This window comes from Pan paniscus, chromosome 10 (genome assembly GCF_029289425.2).
Source record: "Pan paniscus chromosome 10, NHGRI_mPanPan1-v2.0_pri, whole genome shotgun sequence".
Classification (NCBI taxonomy): domain Eukaryota; kingdom Metazoa; phylum Chordata; class Mammalia; order Primates; family Hominidae; genus Pan; species Pan paniscus.
This window is the reverse complement of record NC_073259.2, coordinates 31,983,927-32,000,454: the sequence shown is the minus strand read 5'-3', so window position 1 is coordinate 32,000,454 and position 16,528 is coordinate 31,983,927. Positions and strand designations below refer to the sequence as shown.

Below are 16,528 nucleotides of genomic sequence, written 5' to 3'. Positions count from 1 at the left end.
TTTTTGACATGTATAGTGCCGTTTATGGATTAGATTGAAAGTATTTAGATATTTGCACTAACATATTAGTATTAGATATTTATCTAATACTGATACTAATTATGTATTACTATTATACTAATTAAAAATTTTAGTATTTAGATTTTTTTCAGTTTCTAAATGGCATCTGATTATCTCAGTGAGTAAATTCTAAAAGACTAAAGCTATTTGTGAAATAATCTTTAAAATTAAAACACCAATAATTAAATTAAAACACCAATAATTAAAACACCAATAGTTAAATTTATTATCTAACAGCTCAGAAACAGATCTTTGTGTAAAAAGAATTTAATATGATCAGGAGGCATTGTAGACTAATACGAATGGGCAGATTATCCAGGAAATATGGTTGAGAAAATTGGCTCATATCTGAGAATTCTTCTCTGGAATTTTAAATCCAAGATAATTGTTAAGCATATTTAAAAAGGAAAAATAAATGGAAAAAAGAACTTGTTACAAATGATAAAGGGTTTATATTCTAAATATATCAAGCTCATAAAAATCAGAAATTTTCTAAGACAGTCTTAGAAACACTGGGCAATACAAGTAAAGGAATTAAATAAGGGACAAACTTTTTTTGAGGTAGGATCTCACCCTGTCACCCAGGTTGAAGTACAGTGTCATAATCACAGCTCCCTGCACCCATGACCTCCCAGGCTCAAGTGATCCTCCCACCTTAGCCTCTTGAGTACTTGGATTACAGCACACGCCACTACACCCCGCTAATTTTCTTTTTATTATTTTCATAGAGACAGTCCCACTATGTTGCCCATGCTGGTTTCGAACTCCTGGGCTCAAGCAATCCTCCTGCCTCAGCCTCCCAAGTGCTGAGATTGCAGGCATGAGCCACCTTGCCCAGCTGGGATAAATATTTTACATTTTCACATTCACTACTGATTAGAGATATGTAAATTAAAACCATGAAAAACCCCATTTGCTTTCCCTTACCTCAGTCACATTGGGAAAAATTAAACAATGACATGTATTTTTATAATGATTCTGAGTGTTTGGAGTACTAGAATAATTTTTTCTAGCAAAATTGTTTACCAATATGAATCAAGAACATTTAAAACGTTTACATTCTTATTTCAGTAATTCATAAAAAGATATGTGCACTATGTGTAATAATATTACAACATAGTGTAATACTAAAATACTGAAGACACTGAATATTCAGAATTACACTGCAGTATCTTCTCTTCTATTTAAAAATGTATGTGCACAGGCCAAAAAAAAAGAGTGAAAATAACCCCTCGTAATTTGGTTTGTATTGCATGAGAGCTTTAAGTAAACTTACCAAGTCATTTTTTCATACTAGATAAAATATTACTTATGATTTACTCATTGCAGATGGCTCTCATATTTACTGTAAGAGAATTCATTTACAGGTATTTACAGTCATTCTTTGGAGAGATTTTTAACATTGTATATAGACTATGTTGAATGTAGACTATATTTTGACCAGAATTACCATATTGGTATGAGTGGTCTGGTGTGTTTCTGGTTTTGTTCTGTTTGCATTCTTAGTAAATACATGACAGTATAATCTAATCTCAAAACCTCTGACTGCAGAAACTATTGAGAGAAATTAGAGTCTTAAATTTGAATGATTCTATCATATGACTACATTATATTTTTAGCTATTTATATTTTTTTAATTCAAACACTAAAATAGCCCTGTCATATTATGGGACTTTAATAGCGAATAGTCACTGAGGTACCATGAAGCTGTGAACCATTTTGAGCTTAAAAGTACATTTTTATGTATGGATTGTCTTTCTTAGTAAGTAACAGAACTTAAGCATTCGTAAAATGGAAAGTTTTTTTTTTTAACTTTAAAAAACTTGAATTCTATCATATTTAAACAACTGTTTTACATACAATTTATTTCTTGAATTTCCATTCAGCTTGTGGGAAGACTTCAGATAGAAATAGCATAGTTTCTTTAAAAATATGTAAAATAGGTAATGACCTTTTTGGATTAAGTATGTTTTTGAAACCTTACGTATGTGGAAATAGTCTACAAGTATAAGTAATATATTAAAATCAATAGTTTATGAAATTTATTTATAAATTCAAGATTTAACCCTACACTGATACATTTCTAAGATATAAAATTTTTATTTCCAGAAATAAGAATATTGTTATAAAATAATTCCAAGTAATAAAGTATACTTGGAATTATTTCATTTAAGTTTAATAAGTTTTTATTAAAAACCAGTATTATGAAAAATCCATTACTGTAATATAGTTTGTTTACCTTGTGTCATAATTTTACCTATTAGTCCCTTGTGTATTTGGTTTTGCCTCAGTTATAATTTAAGTACATTTTTAAATATCTGTCAGATTGTCTTTCTGGTAATAGTTCTATAACCTGTATTTTTCTGCCCTGCTATATTTGCTTTGGTATATTACTAATACTGCCTTTAAAAAATATTTTTAACGTGTTTATTGTCTCAATTTGACATTCCAAATGCAGAACACTTTTTTATTTTTCTGTTAATTCATTTATATCTTTTTCTTTGAAATGAAAATGATTCCCTGTATGAGATTGAGCCATGAACAGGAACTGTGAATTTTGGAAACTACCAGAGCTAGCCATCTGGCTCTTGATAAATTTGTTAGCTAAAAGCATCATTTCATTAACTGTAAAATGGGCATAATTATAGTTATGAGGATTAAATTATATATTTTTAAAGTCAGGTGTCAGTGCTAGTTTAAAAGTCAATCTGACATCTTTTATGGAAAGGTAAGGTTCAATTTCACAAAAAAAGTGTATTTTTAGTGTATTTTTATTAAGGATAGATATAATACAGAATTGATCTAATATAGTATTAAAATTCCCATTACTATTACTGTAAATTTATTTTTGCAAAGTAGCATAGCCTTAAAAGATGATGACTAGCTTAAGATCTTTAGGAAATAATTAGTAGACATAGTCATGAAAGGTACTAGAGGCTATCTTTAGGGCCCAGATTTTCATATATTTTTTGAATTATATAAACTGCTAGTTTTGATATTTTCCATGACAAGCCTTAATATTTCATTTAGAGCACACATAATATGTGGATTGTAAGTGACCAATCAAGATAATATTAAAGTATCTTAAATTCATTGATTTTCATTATCATTTTGAGCATCTAGACTATCTCAATCTTTGAACAAAGTTGTAGATATTATTTAGGGATTTAGATTTTTTTAAAAACAAAACCAAAAAACTGCTTTGCAAGTAAGTTTTTTGTTCAGTTCTCAGTAAATAGCAATTTCTATCCCATCAAATTCCATCATGTTGCTGCAAAGAAGAGTAGAGCTTCCAGCATCCCTTTGTGTTACACGTGGGGAGAGACAGGATATCTGAATATATACTTATGGAATGAGCATGTAAATGTGCTTTTAGTCTTTTCACGTGTGTGTGTGTGTGTATAGGCATGACCATGCATTTGGGCATACTTTCCTGTGTGCTCTGGCTGCTTAAATTTTACTATGATTTTATAGCCAGAAGTTTTTTCTTCTCTGTAATGTGTAGAATGTGTAGAAAATGAAAGCCTTGCATTTTTTAAAATAATATACAGCAGATCTTCATTTTTAGCACTACTTAAACTTATAAAAGAAAAACAGGATTTTTTTTGTACTTCAGCTTTTTGTTGTGTGTACCCAAAGTTAGATTCAATAATCCAATTATGAGCAAAAATACTTAAAATTGCTAATAGGCGCTTTGTACTTTATTAGTTACTAGGAATATGAAATAAAATGTGAATCATGGGCTAATGATTTGCCAAAGAAAGATGCATGAATTATATTTTTTGTGTTTTGTTTTAGTTTAAGTCAAGTAAATAGCTATAAGTCTAGCAATTCCGAATTTGAATTGATCAATGTTACATTTCTTTGGCGCCTGCTGTTTTTATCTCAGGGTGGATTATTTATTCAGAGTTGAGGAGTTGACCTTTTTTGTTTGTAGGAGAAAGGAGTGTTTTTTTAAAAAATGCAAAAACATTAGTAGGCCACCATTGTATGTGTAATTTTAGGTTGGTTTGGTTTTGTGTGTTTTCTCTGGGGGTGGTGTGTGTGTGTGTGTGCGTGTGTGTGTGTGTGTGTGTGTATGTGTGTTTACTAAAGACTTTCTTAGAACAGGTAGTATAGTTCACATAAAGTTTTATAATAATAAAGTGAGAGTGTCCTATGTGGAATAATAAAGTGAAGTATTTAAAATTATAAGAAAAAACTACTTTAAAAAAAGTAATACCAGGAATAAATTATAGCCAGTTGTGAATTGCTAGAGATACTGATTTATCATGCTCATTTATAAAGCTGTTCTATTTATAGCATCATTTGCTTTTAGGAAAGATCTCATTCAGGTTTTTTCTAATTAATAAAAACAGATTGAAAGCATGCTTTTGAATTATATCCAAAATATTCATCATACATATTTTATAAGATGACCTATTAAAAAATAAGAAAGAATCCATTCTTTTTCACAAAATTATTTTTTATTATATGCGAAAGGAAGAGGGATCGTTTAACTTATTTTCTTCTTTCTAAAAATTATACTGATTTTGTAACTTTTAGAATATTACAGTTTTTTAATATTAACATTTAAATTATCTTGAGGTTATATTTATCTAATTAAATAAACTACATTGTTCTGAGAAACCAAAAGAAAGAAAAGGCAAATAACACTGGGATATACTTGCGTGGAATCATTTTTGCATTCCTGTTCACCCAGGCTATTTTCTGCATTTGAATACTAGTTTTTGCTGGTCTCGCATAGAAACTATAAATGGAATCTTCAGTGCATCATAACAGTGAGGTCACAGTGGCCTTGGAAATCTCTGCTCTTACCTGTAACTTTTTAAAGCATAACTCTTACTGTTTCTACCATTTTTATTCTATTACAATAACAGAATGCAAAGGGTCATAAAGGAGATGATTTGTTGCTGCGGGTGGTATTTAAAATCTGAATGTTTTAAATTTGATGGAGCAATGGGGAATGGAGCAAGCTGTAAAGCTGCTCTAGTTAATCAAAGGTAGAAAGATATAATAGTGGTTTGTATTGGTTGGTGTGGTATATGAGAGTTATTTTGTTGATTGGATAAGGAGTATCTTAATTCAGGGTGAGTTATTTTGTTTGAGGGTCAAGTCTTTAAAAAAGTATCTGAGTTGAGTACTTTACAAAAGAAATGTAATGATCAACCACATATCTTATAAATAGGCCTAAAGTACTCTTTATTATAAATATGTTGTAATATAATTGGCTGCATTATGAAAATTTTTTTTCTTCCAGTGTGAAAAACTCAAATTACTGTCTTCCATCATATACTGCTTATAAGAACTATGATTATTCGGAACCTGGAAGAAACAATGAACAGCCAGGCCTCTGTGGCCTAAGTAACTTGGGAAATACGTGTTTCATGAACTCAGCTATTCAGGTAGGTCTTTGTAAACAAAATGAAACTCATGTTTCATGGAAATCTGTAATACAAGAAGATAAAGTTGGGTTTTTCATGCCAGAACATGAGTATATGTTTTGAAAGTTCATTTTTCATGGAAGATTTAAGCATACATATTTGACTCATTCATTCTACTACTGGTAGTAGAATATATGTTTCTCAATTAGGTGACATGTGATTGATTAACATAATGTACAAGATTATATTTGCAAAAATATAATATCAGACAGAAAACTTAAGCTGTCTAAAAAGGGAGGAAAAAAAAAGCAAAACTAGTGAGTTCCCTCCATTATTCAGTAGCAGTCTGTTGCACTTTTTTTTTCTTTTTTTTTTTTTTTTTTTGTCTTAATGGGAAATTAAAATTTTAAAAAGGAAAATCTTGGGAACTTCTTTATCTATACATACTTTAACAAATCACTTTCCCTTAAAGGTCTTTTAATTTGGGGATATAAGAGATAACTACCTTTCCCCTGCCCCCACCCCCTTTTTCTTTTCTTTCTGCTCTAGTCTGTATCCTCAACTTGTTAAATATTTATGTCTTTGATTGATTCTGAAGTAATGAGAGAGATATATTTTTTAATATCACTGTTACTGTGTATAAACTTAGGGCTGGTTATTTTATTCCCCTTTTACAGATAAAATTTCTGTGTTTATAAAAGCTCAGAATAATGGCAAACCATTTTTGATATTTGAATTTTAACCTTTTTTTCGTCAGTCTCTTTTGTGAATTCTGGATTTTTAGTTTTAAATCTAAACTTTTCTGTTCTCTATTCATATTTTTTTGTTGAATCTCCTATGCCCAGGAGGCAGCCTCAAAAGATATAGATTAAATGCAGGGTATAGATTGATAAGGACATTATTAGACATCTTTCTCACTATCTGAGAAAAGGATGACTCTTCACCATTCAGTATTCTAAGTGAATCTTTTTGTACATCATCATTCATACAGCTGTTTCCTAAATTAACCATTGCCTTTATAGCATTCTTGGAAATTAGAATCTGTCATACACTATAGGCCAGGAGTTAGCATCCTTTTAGAAACTGAATGGGGAAGGCATAATCGATTTCTGGTATTTTGCTTTAGAGTTGAACCACTTGGGAAGTGGCCTATCTGCCTAAGCAGATAGGTTAATATATAGGTTAATAAACTCTTCCTTTAAATCTTCAAGTGAGTAATCCTGCTCATAGTATAGTGTGAATTACTTTATTCAAAATAGTTTTTCAAGAATTCTAGCTCTAGTTAGACATAGAGACAATTTAAATTTTTATCTTTATTTTTCTAGATGAGGAAGAAAGCCAAAATGTATTATTATCCTAATAGTTAAATAACAAAGTAAAGTACATGGGTGCTTAGCTTTCAGAGATAGGAATGGGACAGACAAATTATAATATATGTTGGACCATCTCTGGAACATGTTTTATGTAAATTGTGATTATACCAGTACTAGAAAACCCTGTTCTCAGATCATGAAGTTATATTAATTTTTATATACCTCTTTATCCTTGAACTGCCAAAATTACTTTGGTTCCAGATGCTTGATATCAGCTAGAGTTTTTTTTCCTAGTTTAGAAAACCAATCTTGGTGCTTTTTCATAAATATTAATAAAATATTTCAACAACATAGGGATTCAAAATTTGAATCTGTCAGGAGAGCACAAGAGTTTGTGTTGATGCTAATCATTCATGGGAGGCTTGGGCCAGCATTCAGACTAAATTCCTTCTAAAGCAATACACATCCTAGTTTTCTGTGCCTTTGATACATCTGTTTAGTATTGTCTGCATATGGTTAACTGCAATTTCTCAGAAATAGGTATTCAAATTGAATCTTTTAACCAGCTAGGTTAAGCTAGATTTGGCATCGTTTAGCTTTCTTGCATGTTATGTTTAAGGTGTGAGGATCTTCAGTTTATTCATTTTTGCTTCTATTCAAAACTATTTTATTAGAATAAATTGATAGCTCTATTGCAGACCCTCCTAATATATTTTACCATCACGTATTCCATTTCATCTGAGACACAGCCGTGAGCGTGATGGTTTATAATTTTATGGTAATAGCCATAAAATTTTTTGACAAAAATTTTAGCAGTGAGTATTTTAAGCAGTGGATATTATTTCATGATTATAGCTTTATTTAGTTGGAAACTATATTGTCTCTAAAATAAAATTCTTCAAACAATTTGGAGAAGAGAAAAATGAGTTTTTACTTGTGCAGCTTTAGCTTTTAGTTCACATCTGGAATTAGAAAAGCTAGGCCTTTAGTTTTATTTTCTTAAAACTTCCTTGATTTTTAATTGATTAAGATGTCAGCTCTCGAGCTGAAAATTGACTGTAAGAGGGAGTACAAAATGGTGGCAGTAGCCTTTACTCCTCTATTTCACAAAAATTCATGTAGTTCATAGATCCAAAAATAAAAAGGGTAATAGATAACTAATAGAATAGATTCTTTAGGTTTTGTCAGATACTATTTCTTCAGTTATGCTTTTTTCAAGTTTCCTTGTAACTTCTTTGAAATTGAAGACGTTCATGAATTTTAGAAAATATTATCAAATATTATCTCTACTGACAATTTGAATTTTAATGTAACCTCTTAAATTAATTCAGTGTCCTCCAAATTTAAGTGATCATTTCAGCACATCAGGTGGTATAGTATTAACATATGTTTTAAAAAAAAGTGTAAAAAGTATACTTTTTTAATGTAAGCGTGGGTTATACTTAGCCCATCAGTAGCCTTGAGATAGTGAAATCTTTTGACCACACATGATTAAAAACTAAGCAGCACCAATCTGAGTGTGATTTAACATTATTACTGTTATTATTTAATTTAATGATATTGGTACTTAAGATTTTCTGATGTAATGGTATGAGTATTAACCTTGTTTGGTGAATATGGTACTGCCATATAGCACAGTAAAAAATAACAATACAACAGTTTGTCCAGGCATGGTGACTCATGCCTGTAATCCCAGCACTTTGGGAGGCCAAGGCGAGTGGATCACCTGAGGTCAGGAGTTTGAGACCAGCCTGGCCAACATGATGAAAGCTCGTCTCTACTAAAAAATACAAAAATTAGCCGGGCATGATGGCGGACACCTGTAATCCAAGCTACTTGGGAGGCTAAGGCAGGAGAATCGCTTGAACCCGGGAGGCAGAGGTTGCAGTGAGCCAAGATTATGCCATTACACTCCAGCCTGGGTGACAAGAGCAAAACTCCATCTCAAAAATAAATAAATAAATGACAATTTAAAATAATGTGAATTTTAAAACAATGCAGTATAACAATTAACATAGCATTTACATTTTATTAAGTATTATAACAAATCTAGAGATGATTTAAAGTATATGTGAAGATATATGTAGGTTATATACAAATAACAACACCATTTTATATCAAGAACTTGAGCATCTATGGATTTTGGTATCCCCAAGGTGGAGAGGGGGGCTCCTGTGACCAATCCCCTGTGGATACCAAGAACAACTGTATATCCTGACCTTATGAAGATTGTAGCCTAGATATTGTGATTTTCAAACGCTTTGTATTTTAGCATCAAAACTTTTTTTTAAGTTACCGTGGAAAGTTTAATTGTGTCCCCAATATTTAAGTAGATATGGTAAAATTGCTTTGGTTGGGTGAAGTTCCCAGAACCCCATCTGCTTTCCTTTACTTTCCACAATGGCCCCAGAAGCTTTCTCATGGATCCCAGGACTCTGAGGAACAGTTTGAAAGCCAAAGTCTGGCTTGAAAAAAAAAAGAAAGAAAGAAAGAAACACATAAAAAACTAATAATACAGATTAAGATCACAGTTTATGGAGTTACACTACTTGGATTAAAAACATGGCTTTCCTGCTTATTATAATAACTGTATTTCCCTAGACAAGTTAATTCCACAATTCATTTTTCTCATCGTCTGACAAGAAAATAATAGTACCCTATCTTAGGAGTTTTGTAAGGGTTACGTGAGTTGACGGTTTTAACTCGTAGGATGCTGACTGGCACATTATAAATACTGAATACATATTATGTAGAAATTATCTCATCTTTTTTTAAAATTCAACAAGTTAAGCAGAATGACTCTGGAAAGATTCTGTTCTCCATAACCGTTGTATCTGTCCTCTTTTCTTGAGTCTTTTTCCACGTGGACTTTAGTGGACTAAGAAGAAATAGTTGAGTGTACTTTTATTTTTCATATAGTGTTATTGCAGTAATGGTATTTATCAACCCTTTAATTTCTGAACTATGCTAATTTAACTCTTCCTAGGCAAGCTGATAAGGAAGGGATATAATAGCATAGAATTGTTTATGAATATTCTATCTGTAGGGCACTAGGAAATTCAAAATTGTTGAGTTTGGTTACCCCTAGCCCCTGCCTCCTGAGTAGTTATGATTATAGGCATATACCACCATGTCCCATTGGTTCAAATAATATAATAAGATAGTTTTCTAGTTCCCTAAATCTGTTACTCCATCTAGAGAATGCCCAGTTTTTAAATTTTGCATTATTGGTGATAATTTTAATTAGCATTAGTTCAGTAGATTCAAGAGCACTTCAACCCTTGTCTTTTTCATTGTCAAGGCCTACCTAGGAGGCTCATGGTTAGTTTCCTGGATGAAGCATCTCCTCAGATGGATTTGAAGCAGGGGAGTAATGTGGTCTTTTCCATTGGAAAGCAGCATGGCATAAGATGGTTATTTTCAAAATATTTACTTGGACATAATAGAGCTCCTTAAATAGATTCTAGGAAGTCATTGAAAACAATGATACTAATCATAGACTTATTCATTATTCCTGTCATAATATATAAAATAAATTGGGATTTCAAGCATTTTTAAGGTCAGCTTTTTTTTCTATGATCTGTTTATTAGGAAAAAACATGATTTCAAAAATTTAGAAGAATGTTAAATAGAAAGTTTAAACTTTTTTAAAGATTTCATTTAAGAGAATAAGTAATACTACACAGAAATAACATTTTTAAGAAACTAGATAGATCTTCATTACATTGTAAAACAGAGAAAAAGTTATTTCTGAAGCTGTTATTTCTATGTTACATTACTTCAACTAGCCTACTCTTACCTTGAGACTTTCTTTTTGCATTTATTGGAACTCAGTTTCTTAGAAGTCCAGTTTAACACTAAACCTTCTAATTTTATTTAAATTACCAACCTTATATTTAAATGAATATAGTTTTCATCGTAAAAGGAAAAACCTCACTTCTGAGGCACAAAACACTTTTTAAAAAATAGTTTAGGATCTTATATTTGTTCTGATAAACTGAGAACGTGGCTAATGAAAAATTTAAAACTACTACTTTCTAGGTCAGGTTTTCATCCTAATCCAGGATGTTAAACTCAATTATGTGAGTTCCTTTCATGTTATGTGCCAGAAATTACATAGCAAATTGTCATCAAAAATATATTCAATCCTCTGTCAAATGACAACTCAGTCAGGTCATCTATCCATTTTGATAAAAGCAAAAAAAAAAAATGGAAACGACCTTACTTGCATTAGAACCATTCATTTTTCTCAATATGAATACCAATGTTTTTACTTTTCCCTTTGGACTAGAATAGCCCTTCCTTTTTGAAAGAGAACAGAGGTGGGAAAGAAGAACCTACGTTCTCAGACAGATTATTTTAAGAAAGAGTATATATGGGATAGTTCTGTAAAAAGTTAGTGTTCACAACTAGGGGAGAAATGGTATCTCTAAAAGAATGCCTTGCACTTGTGTAACTTGGCTAATAATGATTTGTTATGAAAACATGCCTTTCTTAATCTCAGATGGAGACATGAGATTTGATTTGTCGCTGTTCACATTCTTCTCAGTGAATAAGCAAAATTCCCTAAGATTAGTGCCTCTTTCTGAATTAGGTTTTTATGTGTTTTATCTGTCCCTAATTCTGTAATAGGAAAATGACATAATAGAGATCTTAGAGAAATAGAGAGGTTCTTTTAAAGAGTTGTAAATTATTACATCTAATTCTAAAATACAAAGTGGTTTTACTATCCTGGCTAGGAAAGGCCAACACCAATTTAATAATATACTTATTAGATAGTATTGTAGTGACTACATCTTATAACAGAAGTTATTAATGTAATTAGGCTGAAGTATCTTGTATCAATTATTATAAATATTTCAAGGATTTTTTTTGTAATTAAAAGCAAAACAAAAGAAATGTCAATCTGTAGTCTGTAATGGGAACTACAGATTTGCTCCCTCCCTCCAAGAAAATAAAAGGAAAGAAAAACCTATTTCAGGTTTACTTCTCTTACTTAAAATCAAGCAGCTCATTTTTTTTATGTCAAAATGTTTTCTAAAAGATTACCATTTACTTCTTTACAATGATTTATAAACTATTCTGGCAGGGAGAGGGTCAGTGAGTTGGTTACTTAAACCATTGTTCGATTAATAGTAATATCTAAATCAATTACTAGTTCTCATATAAACCCATATTAAAACATTAACAGCCCTGTATTGAACCTGCAGCCTCTGTTTAAGAGCGGTACCCTTCTTTGCATAATGCAGGTTATTTTTTTATATTGTTTTTCACTTAATTTTCTCTTCACAGAGGTCTGTGAGTTAGGGCATAAGAATCTCTATTCCACTAATGAGGAAATTGAAGCAAGGAAAGTTTGATTTCCAGTCACTAAGACAAGTTATTATGAGTTGTTATTCAGTACATTTTGAGATAATGTATTTTTTTGAAATTATGCCAATCAACCTATAAGAAATGCTTATGTTTTGTTTTTTGTGGTAAAATATAACAATTTGCCAGTTTAACCATTTTAAGTGTATAGTAACATTAAGTATATTCACATGTTGTACAATTATTAAAAATGTTTTTATGTTTAGTTCAAATGATTGGCCCCCATAATACAAGATGCTCTCATTAAGTAACATTAATGTTGTGCCATTTAAAACAGTTTCCCTAGGAGGTGATATACACACTTACTCATTCAATGTTCAGAATGTTAAAAACTATTCAAGTACTCCTTTTGGAATTGCTTTTATTCTTCTGAGTATCACTGGTGGATATTTTTCATCCTTCAATGACAAAGTTGATTTTCGAAAGCCAGAAGTTATTCAGAGCACTATTTTCAGAATATTGTAGATTATCAAGCTGGGTAATTTTTTTCAAGTAATTCATAAGTAATGAATGACTTATGAAGTCATTTACTCAGCAAATATTTATTGAAGGTCTATTAGGTGACTCTCACTCTCATAATCACTAATTATGCCATGATGAACAAAACAGTTTTTTCCCATGGAGTTTACAGTCTAATGAGGGAGACAAATATTAAATCAAACATGAATTATGATAAGTATCATGAAAGAGAAAGTAGAGTGCTAACAGGAGCTTGGAGAGCACCTGTTTTAAGCTGGGTGTCATATTTACCAAAAGTAACATGAGCTTTGACCAAAGAATATGTATGAGTTTGGCAGGTGAAGTTAGAAGGACCAAAAACATGTGCAAAGCCACTAAGAAGGGCAAGTTTGAGGAATCAGAAGTGTAGTTTGTGGAATAATGTATGAAGGGGAGTGAGACAAAATGAGTTTGAAGGAGTAGGCAAAAGCCAGATCATATAGGGAGAATTTAGATTTTAATGTTACAAAGGCACTAAAGGTTTCAGGCTACTATCTTCTTATCTGGTTCATTCCATTTGTCTGCTAGCTGGTTTCTTTGCTTCTATCCTTACCCTCCACAATCTGTTCTTAAAAGAACAGCCAGCAATTCGTTTCAAACCTAAGGCATTTTCTATTACTTAGGCAGTAACACAAAATGCCTTCTCATTTCACTCAACGATCAACGAAAGCCAGAGTCCTTAAAAAAAAGTACAAAGCCCTGTAGGATCTGGCCCCATGCTAGCTTATTTCCTATCACTTACCTCCATGCTTACCTTGTTCCATTCTCACCCTCACACATGCCAAGAGCGTGCCTGCCTTAGGGTCTGTGAACTTGCAGTTTCCTATACCTGTAATGTTCTTCCTCTAAATATATATATTCTGGCGCTCTCACTTCCATTAGGTCGCTATTATCTATCAGTGAGGTCCTTCCTCAGTCACCCTGTAAAAAATAATGACTGCCCCACATTCCACACAGTACTCATAACCATCTGGCATGTTTTATTTCTATTAGGGTTTTTTGCTTGTCTGTGTATATTCCCCTACTCCCAACACAGACACCCTCTCCCCGCGTCCCCACCCCGTGCTCTCTCTCTCCCTCTCTCCCTCTCTCCCATGACTGCTGGAATTTTGTTTTAGTCACTGTTGTAGCCCCATTGCCTGGAATAGTGTCTGGCATGTAGAAGGCACTCAAATTAATGAAAGGTGAAGGGAATCACAAGTGTCTCTCTAGTTTTTGGCTTATATATCATAATGATAGATGTAACCATTTAATGAAATTCCAGAGTAGTAGGAAGAAGAACATAGTAGGAGAAGTAAATTTGGGGTGGGGAGGAGATTATGAGTTAATTTTAGGCATGTTCAGTTTGTGATGTCTGTGAAACATCCAAGCAGATAGATCATAGACAGTTGGATATTCTAGTATGGAATGTAGATCAGAGGCCTAAGCTGGAAATAAAAATCTGCGTGTTGTAGGTGGTGGTTAAAATCATGGAAACGGTTGTTTCTAAATGAGGGTATCTATGAAAAAGACGTCCGAGAACTAAGCCCTGCAATACATTTGAATGGAGGAATGAGACTTCGTTTGCAATAGAAGGAAAGAAAGGGATTACGGATGCAAGCAATGTCTAGATTCTCTGATGGCTTCCATTATCCCCAAAATACAAGACTAGATCATTAGCTAAGAATGAAAGGGTAAGAAGATTGCTCAGCAGTATTGAGGTCTCATTTGATATTGGAGATCATCAATTTAGAATGGTATAAATGTATTCACTTGAAATTTTTTCCAACAATGTTCAGTTGCATGGTGCATAAAACAGATGCCTAGATTCATCTAGAGTTGGAAAGAGAAAGGGGCAAAGGAGTTATTAATAAAAAGCAACAAAACTTGTTTTCTTGTTTGTATTTATTTATTTATTTAGTGAATGGAATTTTTTTTAATTTTTCTTTTTTATCATATTATTATACTTTAAGTTCTGGGGTACATGTGCTCAAAATGCAGTTTTGTTACAAAGGTATACACGTGCCAAGGTGGTTTGCTGTACCCATCAACCTGTCACCTTCATTAGGTATTTCTCCTAATGCTATCCCTTCTCTAGCCCCCCAACCCCCAACAAGCCCTGGTGTGTGATGTCCCCCTCCCTGTGTCCATGTGTTCTCATTTTTCAACTCCCACTTATGAGTGAGAACATGCAGTGTTTGATTTTCTGTTGTTGTGATAGTTTGCTGAGAATGATGGTTTCTAGCTTCATCCATGTCCCTGCAAAGGACATGAATTCATCCTTTTTTATGGCTGCATAGTATACCGTGGTGTATATGTGCCACTTTTTTTTATGCAGTCTGTCATTGATGGACATTTGGGTTGGTTCCAAGACTTTGCTATTGTGAAAAGTGCCGCAGTAAGTGTATGTGTGCATGTGTCTTTTTAATCAAATAATTTATAATCCTTTGGGTATATACCCAGTAATGGGATTGCTGGGTCAAATGGTGTTTCTAGTTCTAGATCCTTGAGGAATTGCCACACTGTCTTCCACAGTGGTTGAACTAATTTACACTCCCACCAACAGTGTAAAAGCATTCCTGTTTCTCCACATCCTTTCCAGCATCTGTTGTTTCCTGACTAATGATCGCCATTCTAACTGGTATATGAGATGGTATCTCATTGTGATTTTGATTTGCATTTCTCTAATGACCAGTGATGAAGAGCTTTTTTTCATATGTTTGTTGGCTGCATAAGTGTCTTCGAGAAGTGTCTGTTCACATCCTTTGCCCACTTTTTGATGGGGTTGTTTGTTTTTTTCTTGTAAATTTGTTTAAGTTCTTTGTAGATTCTGGATATTAGCCCTTTGTCAGATGGATAGATTGCAAAAATTTTCTCCCATTCTGTAGGTTGCCTGTTCACGCTCATGGTAGTTTTCTTTTCCTGTGCAGAAGCTTTTTAGTTTAATTAGATCCCATTTGTCAATTTTGACTTTTGGTGCCATTGCTTTTGGTGTTTTAGACATGAAGTCTTTGCTCATGCCTGTGTCCTGAATGGTATTGCCTAGGTTTTCTTCTAGGATTTTTGTGGTTTTAGGTCTTACATTTAAGTCTTTAATCCATCTTGAATTGATTTTTGTATAAGTTGTAAGGAAGGGGTCCAGTTTCTGTTTTCTGCATATGGCTAGCCAGTTTTCCCAACAACATTTATTAAATAGAGAATCCTTTCCCCGTTGCTTGTTTGCGTCAGGTTTGTCAAAGATCAGATTGTTGTAAATGTGTGGTGTTATTTCTGATGCCTCTGTTCTGTTGCATTGGTCTATATATCTGTTTTGGTACCAGTACCATGCTGTTTTGGCTACTGTAGCCTTGTAGTATAGTTTCAAGTCAGGTAACGTGATGCCTTCAGCTTTGTTCTCTTTGCTTAGGATTGTCTTGGCTATGCCGGCTCTTTTCTGGTTCCATATGAAGTTTAAAGTAGTTTTTTCCAATTCTGTGAAGAAAGTCAGTGTAGCTTGATGGGGATAGCATTGAATATAAATCACTTTGGGAAGTATGGCCATTTTCACAATATTGATTCTTCCTATCCATGAGCATGGAATGTTTTTCCATTTGTTTGTGTCCTCTCTTATTTCCTTGAGCAGTGGTTTGTAGTTCTCCTTGAAGAGGTCCTTCACATCCCTTGTAAGTGGTATTCGTAGGTATTTTATTCCCTTAGTAGCAATTGTGAATGGAAGTGCACTCATGATTTGACTCTCTGTTTATCTGTTATTGGTATATAGGAATGCTTGTGATTTTTGCACATCGATTTTGTATCCTGAGACTTTGCTGAAGTTGCTTATCAGCTTAAGGAGATTTAGGGCTGAGATGATGGGGTTTTCTAAATATACAATCATGCCATCTGCAAACAGAGACAATTTGACTTCCTCTTTTCCTGTTTGAATAC

The 16,528-nt window shown here is 32.8% G+C and overlaps 1 protein-coding gene across 5 annotated transcripts in view; it reads left to right on the top strand.

Annotated features, from left to right (window-relative positions):
* The window catches only part of USP15 (ubiquitin specific peptidase 15), a 146,121-nt gene that overhangs the window by 89,994 nt on the left and 39,599 nt on the right, over positions 1-16,528 (top strand). For 3 of the 5 annotated variants that reach the window (XM_003824818.7, XM_003824819.6, XM_034935534.3), the window contains one exon: positions 5,321-5,465. In XM_003824818.7, the coding sequence (XP_003824866.1) occupies positions 5,321-5,465 (145 nt within the window). Of the gene's footprint in view, positions 1-4,849; positions 5,064-5,320; positions 5,466-16,528 lie in introns of those variants that run through there. The other 2 variants (XM_055096527.1, XM_055096526.1) reach the window with 2 other exon arrangements.